At 38.6% G+C, this 9,351-nt stretch overlaps 2 protein-coding genes across 2 annotated transcripts; both read left to right on the top strand.

The window, feature by feature from the left end:
* Positions 1–910: 910 nt before the first annotated feature.
* LOC146454377 (octopamine receptor beta-2R-like) lies at positions 911–2,089 on the top strand. The gene has a single exon (XM_085095528.1). The coding sequence runs from the start codon at positions 992–994 to the stop codon at positions 2,087–2,089; it is 1,098 nt and encodes a 365-aa protein (XP_084951654.1). The 5' UTR covers positions 911–991.
* A 2,842-nt stretch (positions 2,090–4,931) lies between these two features.
* Positions 4,932–6,029, top strand: LOC146454376 (5-hydroxytryptamine receptor 4-like). The gene has a single exon (XM_085095527.1). The coding sequence runs from the start codon at positions 4,932–4,934 to the stop codon at positions 6,027–6,029; it is 1,098 nt and encodes a 365-aa protein (XP_084951653.1).
* The last annotated feature ends 3,322 nt before the right edge of the window (positions 6,030–9,351 follow it).

The raw sequence follows: 9,351 nt of genomic DNA, 5'->3' as shown, positions 1-9,351 counted from the left end.
TTAACGGCACCACATAAAACAGCTAAAGGCCTTCCACCTCCGGTGCCTTCGTTTTATTTGTGGGATTAAGTGGTCGGACAGGATCCCCAATACAGAGGTCCTTGGCAGGTGTGGGATCCCAGGTATCGAGGGATCTTCTTCTGTCAGCTCAGTACAGCTGGTAACAGGAGCACTGGACGCTTTCCCCCAGGCATTCAGTGTCAGAGACAGATGTGCCTGGACAACCACATGTCGCAAGGTTGTCCACACATTTAAGGAAGTCAGAGTTGCGGAACTATAGGAAAGCCGTGCTCGAAGAAAGGCTAACGCCTCTTTTCCTCCATCTATTCTTGAACACATGTGCACCGTATACGGCCGTGTGTGCAAATCCAAGATTGGTCTACCCTCACACAAGAGACGCCACCGACCCATTAACACAACCATAGACTGACTGCTAAACATTTCGTTTCTTTAATCTAAAAGAGCTAGATGAACCAATGATATGTGTCGGAGGAGAATTACACGAGAATATAAGAGCCGCTTGAACGTTATCTCAAAAAAAGTTCCTTATTAAACAGAGTAATGGAAAATTAAAGACAATGTTTAATGAGAACTTTGTCGCATTAATCAAAATTCTTTTTCACGAATTCTTTAATGAGAACTTTATCGCGTTAATCAAAATTCTTTTTGACGAATTGTTACCCTGCTGAACCAGGTACATGTACCAAGGGTTTACCATATAACTTCAGGTATCCCATTTTTAGACTTCATTATGAATTTTACTCCATATGTATTAAGGAATATTTTTTCCATAAACTAAAAAGCACCGACTATGCTTGTTTTAGTTCCTTTTTAGAAAAAGTACTATTTCCGCCCAATATGTTAACTCAAAGAAAACTATGATTATTCTCCCATGACATTCAAAGGCCTACTTAAGTTAAATGCAAATACATCACTGCATCAAACTGTTAAAAACAGTGCGATTTCTCATCAAAACATCTTCTATTCTAACATGGTTTTCCATCAAGTGATTGCAACGTTTTTAGCGCTCTTCGATGCAATCGGTATTCCTGGTAATTTGCCGGTGATAGTGGTCATCACCTTGGAAACAAGATTTCATGTGATGCGGTGCATTCTACTCGCCAGCCTCGCAGTATCAGACTTGCTGTTTTTAATCCTGGTCAACTCATTCCGCATCGCAAGCATAGCAAAAGAAAGATGGGTCTACGGTGAAACGATGTGTCATCTCAGTGCATTCTTCGCCAGATACTTTTACCTTAACACCGTTCTTCATCTTTTAGCGGTGTCTTATGAGCGATACAAGGCGATTGTGAAATCTCCTATGACGTACAATGGCGACATTACCAAATCCAGAGTGATGCTTATAGTTCTTGTCTGGGTGATTCCAATTCCATTTTCCGTCTGTCCGTTCATTGGTTTGGGAAAATACGTTTACAACCCGGAGGTGTTCTTTTGCCAACAAGGATGGGCGATGGAAAGCGGGTCACATGGATGGCGGGAGGGGTTGATCACCACCGCCTTCATTGCTATACCATTTCTGATAATCCTGTTCCTAAACTGCTCGGTGTATAAGACGGCGAACGTTCACGCAAACATCGATGTGATCCAAATTGGTAGCATTTCCACATCTGAAATGCAACAGGAAAGGAAATCAAGACGAAGAATTGAAAGCAAGGCAGCTATAGATGTCTTCATTATCATCACTGCGTTTTTGCTGTGTTATCTTCCAGGCTTCATCGAAGGTCTTTTCCGCCGTTTTGTCCAAAGCATTGAGGTCTCAGCTCACGCTGTACTAATAAAATCCTCTATTTTTATTGTCAGCTCAGTGTGTAACCCAATAATCTATTCCATCCGCAAAAGAGAATTCCGAACCGTGGTTAAGAATATGTTCAGACGGATCAAACTTTGTAGGCGCTCTAATGACATCAACAACGAAGTAACTGCCATGGGTGATTTACGAATGAGAGGCAGTCTTGGCGTGAAATCTCAAGATAAAAGATTTCAAGAGAGTATTGTAAGGGCTAGACTGAACGTTGTCCAAGTAAGTCGACGTCCTCCAATTCCAGAGATCGATGAAGAACTTGGCTGATCACTTATGAAGAGAACACTCATAAGCCCAAGTTAACTGAAAGCAACACGACTAAAATATCACCCGGGTTTTGATACATTTATTTTGGCTAAACTGATGATTTTCCCTCAAACTCAAACCCAAACAAGTTTACAACCGGTCATTTTAAAGGTGCCGTTGATTCAGATCGTTCCGATTTTCGTGCAATTTTCGTAGCCTTTCAGATTTCAACACATGTTGCCCTCTCTCTTCTTTCCCATCAAAATTGTCAAAGACTTCAAGGCCCTCCAACACTAATCCCGGCCATTTAAAGTTTCAATTTCTCATGGCTTCAGTTTCTTGGACGAAAAATCATCGATATCCACCACTCAAAAGTGTAAAAGAGATCACTAATTAAACAATCAAAGAATACAGGAAAAAGGCAATAACGGGAAAGTTTAGAGGGAAAGTTGGCGAATTTGGTGAGTGCTACACGTTTTTGCCGGCCAATCGAGAGTTCTGCGGCAAGTGAGCTAGAATAAAAGCCTACTAAACCAGAGTCACTTTCGCCATAGCGACGCTGGTTTATAAATCCCTTTCTGGCTTAAATAATCAAAGAATACAGAAAGAAGACAATAATGGAGAGTTTTGTGGGACATTTAGCAATTCTATTTTTAGCCGCCAAACTTTACAATTTCTATGGAAATCATACAATTCCTATGGAAATACAAAAACACAGGTTTTAATCCACACAAATTTGAGGAAAATCTTGGATTTATTAGAAGAGAAACAATGTCTTGCTGCTTGTTTTCACAACCCAATTTTCGAAGGGGACTGTGTTTGCCCGAAGAAAACTGTGGTTTGTCTCGACCCTCGGCTTAGGGAAACTTAATTTGGTTCGAAAAATTGGACGTAAACATCTAAGCAAACCAAATTCAAGGCAAACAACTTTTGGTTCGAAAAATCGGCAGTTTCGAAAACTCGACGGTTGGAATAATATTGCGATTCCACTGTAGTCCTAAATAGTTAAATACAGATACATTGTCATAATATAGACCAGTTGTTTTTACATCAAATTTCTAAAACGAGCAAGATTTGATGTAACAGTATTTTCATCTAAATTCCAACATGACTTTTCTTGAAGACATCCCACCGTTCTAACACCATTTCGACGTGACCGGCCTTCCTGGTAATTTTGTGGTCATTGTGGTGATCGCATTGGAACAAGATTTCATGTGACGCGTTTATAATTCTCCTCGCCAGCCTCGCAGTCTCAGACTTTGAGCTCTTCTCTGTTTTTCTCTTTGTGTTCTTTCTTCTTCGTCTTGTTCTTCTTCTTCGTCTTTTTTTTTTTCTTCTTCTTCTTCTTCTTCTTCTTCTTCTTCTTCTTCTTCTTCTTCTTCTTCTTCTTCTTCTTCTTCTTCTTCTTCTTCTTCTTCTTCTTCTTCTTCTTCTCTTTGTTCTTCTTGTTCTTCTTCTTGTTCTTCTTCTTCTTCTTCTTCTTCTTCTTCTCTTTGTTCTTCTTCTTCTTCTTCTTCTTCTTCTCTTTGTTCTTCTTCTTCTTCTTCTTCTTCTTCTTCTTCTTCTTTTTCTTCTTCTTCTTCTTCTTCTCTTTGTTCTTCTTCTTCTTCTTCTTGTTCTTTTTCTTCTTCTTCTTCTTCTTCTTCTTCTTCTTCTTCTTCTTCTTCTTCTTCTTCCTCCTCCTCTTCTTCTTCTTCTTCTTCTTCTTCTTCTTCTTCTTCTTCTTCTTCTTCTTCTTCTTTTTCTTCTTCTTGTTCTTGTTCTTGTTCTTGTTCTTGTTCTTGTTCTTGTTCTTGTTCTTCTTCTTCTTCTTCTTCTTTTTCTTCTTCTTCTTCTTCTTCTTCTTCTTCTTCTTCTTCTTCTTCTTCTTCTTCTTCTTCTTCTTCTTCTTCTTCTTCTTCCTCTTCTCGTTAACTCATTCCGCATAGCAGTCCAGAGGTCATTGTTTTTTTCCCAAAAAAGGTGCAAAGCACATTGTGTTCCTAAAATGGTCGGTGTACAAAACTCCGAACGCCTTTCTTGTTGACGGAAACAAACGTCGTAGGGACCCAAGGCCTTTTTCTTCCCGTAAATAAAGTCTGGCGAATTTTCGTGGCCTCAGATTAAGCGTCTTCTAAATTAAACAAGCCCTGACAGATTGGTGAAATAACGCTGATTGCAACCCATCGTCATCTTCATTTGCCATACCACAAATTAATCAAAGAACCAAAGTAGTAGTAAAGATATGGCGAGGAGACCGTACCTCAAGAAATGTCTGACTTATATAAAAAGGTCACCTACAAAATAGTGCTGCGTATGTGCAGAGTGAGCAATTCACAATTCTTTTAATAAAAACTCGTACATTCGTTTCTTCAATCTAAGAAAGCTAAATGAACCAGCAAGAGATCCTCTCTTGGAACCAGTGATATGCATTGGATGAGAATTCCACGAGAATATGAGAGTTGCTTGTAAGTTTTGTCGAAAGATGTCAGTGCCAATTAAACAGTCACAGAACAATGGAAAATTAATGAGAACTTTTTCGCGTTAATCAAAATTCTTTTTCACGAATTTTTTCCCTGCAGAACCAGGTACATTCACCAAGGGTTTACCATATATCTCCATAAATTCATTTTATAGACTTCATTATGGATTTCATTCCATATGTATGAAGGAAAATTGTTTTTTATAAATTAAAAGCGTTAATTACAACCATTGTTCTTTCTTGAGACCAGTCGTCTAGTTCCGCCCAACATGTAAGCCCATAGAAAACTATGATTATTCTCCCATGACATTCAAAGGCCTACTTAAGTTAAATGCAAATACACCACTGCATCAAATTGGTAAAACCAGTGAGTCTTCCCATCGAGGCATCTTCTATTCCAACATGGTTTTCCATCAAGTGATTGCAACGTTTTTAGCTCTCTTCGACGCAATCGGTATCCCTGGTAATTTGCTGGTGATAGTGGTCATCGCCTTCGAAACAAGATTTCATGTGATGCGGTACATTTTCCTTGCCAGCCTCGCAGTATCAGATTTGCTGTTTTTAATCCTGGTCAACTCATTCCGCATCGCAAGCACAGCTCAAGAAAGATGGCTGTACGGTGAAACCATGTGCCATCTCAATGCAGTCTTTGCCAGATACTTTTACCTTAACACCGTTCTTCACCTTTTAGCGGTGTCTTATGAGCGATACAAGGCGATTGTGAAATCTCCTTTGACGTACAATGGCGACATTACCAAATCCAGAGTGATGCTTATGGTTCTTATTTGGGTTATTCCAATTCCAGTTGCCGTCAGTCCGTTGCTTGGTTGGGGAAAATACATTTACAACCCGGAGGTGTTCTTTTGTCAACAAGGATGGACTATGGAAAGCGGGTCAGATGGATGGTGGAAAGAGTTGATCGCCACCGCATTCTTTGCTATACCATTTCTGATAATCCTGTTCCTAAACTGGTCGGTATACAGGATGGCGAAGGTTCACGCAAACGCCCAAGTGATCCAAATTGGAAGCCTTTCCGGATCTGAAATGCAACAGGAAAGGACATCAAGACGAAGAACTGAAAGCAAGGCAGCTATAGATGTCACCATTATCATCACTGCGTTTTTGCTGTGCTATCTTCCAATCTTCATCGAAGGTCTTTTCTGCCAATTTGTCCAAAGCATTCAGGTCCCACCCGACGTCGTAATTGTCAGATCGTGTATTTTCATTGTCAGCTCAGTGTGTAACCCAATAATCTATTCCATCCGCAAAAGAGAATTCCGAACCGTGGTTAAGAATATGTTCAGACGGATGGAACTTTCTAGATGCTCTAATGACATCAAAAACGAAGTAACTGCTATGAACGATTTGCCAATGGGAGCCAATCTTGGCATGAAATATCAAGATGAAAGATTTCAAGAGAGTATTGGAAGGGCTAGACTGAACTTCGTCCAAGTAAGTCGACTTCCTCCAATTGCAGAGATCGATGAAGAACTTGGCTGATCATTTATGAAGAAAAAACTCGTTCTTCCAAGTGAAAGTGACACGACTAATATATCATCCGGGTTTTGATACATGTATATAAATCTTATTCAGGTCAGAACATATTTATTTACCACCGAAAATCAAGAAGAATATACAAAAGGAGTTCAACATCTTTAGATAGCGAGCCTTAGCTTATTTGAAATTGGTATTCAGTGAAATTCAAAATCTTGTTATTCGTTATTTTGTGTACAAAGTTCCCGGCCAACCTCTTTCCCTGTGAGATGGGTATTCCTCAGGTTATGAAAGATCAGCAATTTACCACTTAGCTCCAATATCGGAACAAACTACGAGAATAAAATATTTATTCAAGAGAACATGTTTTGGGCCAAACTGAACAGCCAGGGAAGGTTCCTTTAATAACGTGGATGTTTAAAATTGAATCCTGACATGAATAATCAAATTGTATTCACAAATTTCATTTCCTTCTATACTCCAGTGTTTGCAGGAAACGAAGCGGATCGTTGTATATGCATGAAAAAAATCTTACTGTCTCGCTTATTCATGTATAATTCTTTACTTACGTTGTTACAGATTGAAGACTCTTTTTTTTCGACAAATAGTACTTTGTTGTCAGTTTGTGTGTGAAAATTCCCGCTCATAAAGCGGTCAATTCTCCAAACTAAAAATTCAGTCTTTTGTTACGATACATTTAATCCGGCTTGTGATCATGATGCTCAAACCCCACAAATTCCATTTACAAACAGTTGTAAACCATTTAAATAAATATATTTTTTAGTTAAACTGATGATTTCCCTAAAACGTACTCAAGAATACAAGTTTACAACCAGTCATTTTAAAGGTGCCTTAATTTCATATCGTTCCGATTTTCGTACAATTTTCGTAGGCTGTCAGATTTCAACACATGTTGACCTCTCTCTTCTTTCCCATCAAAATTATCAAAGATTCAAGGCCCTCGAACGCTAATCCCGGCCATTTCATATGGCTTCAGTTTATTGGAAGAAAACTCATCGATGTCCACCACTCAAAAGTATAAAGGAGATCACTAATTAAACAATCAAAGAATGCAGGAAGAAGACAATAATGGAAAGTTTAAAGGAAAAGTTGGCGAATCTGGAGAGTGCTGTACGTTTTTTCGGCCAATCGAGAGTTCTGCGACCGCAAGTGACCTAGAATAAAACCGGCTAAACCAGAGTCACTTTCGCCGTAGCCACGCTGGTTTATAAATCCTTTTCTGGCTTAAATAATCAAAGAATACAGGAAGAGGACAATAATGGAAAGTTTTCTGGGACATTTAGCAATTAACCACCGACTGATTCCTTTCGTATAAATTGTTATTTAACTATCAAATACTTGAATATATTTTGCAGGTAACGAAGATTCCGCTTCTGTAACTTGAGAAATTATTAGCCGCCAATCAGTTCCACAACTTTACAATTCCTATGGAAATACAAAAACATTAATCCACACAAATTTGAGAAAAATCTTGGATTTATTTGAAGGGAAACAATGTCTTGCCGGTTGTTTTGACAACCCAATTTTCGAAGGGGATTGTGTTTGCACGAAGAAAACTGTGGTTTGTCTCGACCCTCGGCTTAGGGAAACTTAATTTGGTTCAAAAAATCGGACGTAAAAATCTAAGCAAACCAAATCCAAGGGAAACAACTTTTGGTTCGAAGAATCAGTAGTTTCGAAAACTCGACGGTTGGAATAATATTGCGATTCCACTGTAGTCCTAAATAGTTAAATACAGATACATTGTCATAATATAGACCAGTTGTTTTTACATCAAATTACTAAAACGAGCAAGATTTGTTGTAACAGTATTCTCATCTAAATTCCAACATGACTTTTCTTGAAGACATCCCACCGTTCTTACACCTTTTCGACGTGACCGGCCTTCCTGGTAATTTGCTGGTCATGGTGGTGATCGCCTTGGAACAAGATTTCATGTGACACGTTTATAATTCTCCTTGCCAGCCTCGCAGTGTCAGACTTTCTGCTCTTCTCTGTTTTTCTCTTTGTGTTCTTTCTTCTTCTTCTTCTTCTTCTTCTTCTTCTTCTTCTTCTTCTTCTTCTTGTTCTTTTTCTTCTTCTTCTTCTTCTTTTTCTTCTTCTTCTTCTTCTTCTTCTTCTTCTTCTTCTTCTTCTTCTTCTTCTTCTTCTTCTTCTTCTTCTTCTTCTTCTTTTTCTTCTTCTTCTTCTTCTTCTTCTTCTTCTTCTTCTTCTTCTTCTTCTTCTTCTTCTTCTTCTTCTTTTTCTTGTTCTTGTTCTTGTTCTTGTTCTTGTTCTTGTTCTTGTTCTTGTTCTTGTTCTTGTTCTTGTTCTTGTTCTTGTTCTTGTTCTTGTTCTTCTTCTTCTTCTTCTCGTTAACTCATTCCGCATAGCAGTCCAGAGGTCATTGTTTTTTTCCCAAAAAAGGTGCAAAGCACATTGTGTTCCTAAAATGGTCGGTGTACAAAACTCCGAACGCCTTTCTTGTTGACGGAAACAAACCTCGTAGGGACCCAAGGCCTTTTTCTTCCCGTAAATAAAGTCTGGCGGATTTTTGTGGCCTCAGATTAAGCGTCTTCTAAATTAAACAAGCCCTGACAGATTGGTGAAATAACGCTGATTGCAACCCATCGTCATCTTCATTTGCCATACCACAAATTAATCAAAGAACCAAAGTAGTAGTAAAGATATGGCGAGGAGACCGTACCTCAAGAAATGTCTGACTTATATAAAAAGGTCACCTACAAAATAGTGCTGCGTATGTGCAGAGTGAGCAATTCACAATTCTTTTAATAAAAACTCGTACATTCGTTTCTTCAATCTAAGAAAGCTAAATGAACCAGCAAGAGATCCTCTCTTGGAACCAGTGATATGCATTGAATGAGAATTCCACGAGAATATGAGAGTTGCTTGTAAGTTTTGTCGAAAGATGTCAGTGCCAATTAAACAGTCACAGAACAATGGAAAATTAATGAGAACTTTTTCGCGTTAATCAAAATTCTTTTTCACGAATTTTTTCCCTGCAGAACCAGGTACATTCACCAAGGGTTTACCATATATCTCCATAAATTCATTTTATAGACTTCATTATGGATTTCATTCCATATGTATGAAGGAAAATTGTTTTTTATAAATTAAAAGCGTTAATTACAACCATTGTTCTTTCTTGAGACCAGTCGTCTAGTTCCGCCCAACATGTTAGCCCATAGAAAACTATGATTATTCTCCCATGACATTCAAAGGCCTACTTAAGTTAAATGCAAATACACCACTGCATCAAATTGGTAAAACCAGTGAGTCTTCCCATCGAGGCATCTTCTATTCCAAC

This window comes from Pavona decussata, unplaced genomic scaffold (assembly GCF_977016875.1).
Source record: "Pavona decussata unplaced genomic scaffold, jaPavDecu1.1 SCAFFOLD_302, whole genome shotgun sequence".
Classification (NCBI taxonomy): Eukaryota; Metazoa; Cnidaria; class Anthozoa; order Scleractinia; family Agariciidae; genus Pavona; species Pavona decussata.
Note: the sequence above shows the minus strand (reverse complement) of the source record. Positions and strands in the feature narration are given on the sequence as shown.

Bases quoted from the DNA above. Each gene is read 5' to 3' on its own strand.
- LOC146454377 (XM_085095528.1), top strand. From the start codon at position 992: ATGGTTTTCCATCAAGTGATTGCAACGTTTTTAGCGCTCTTCGATGCA.
- LOC146454376 (XM_085095527.1), top strand. From the start codon at position 4,932: ATGGTTTTCCATCAAGTGATTGCAACGTTTTTAGCTCTCTTCGACGCA.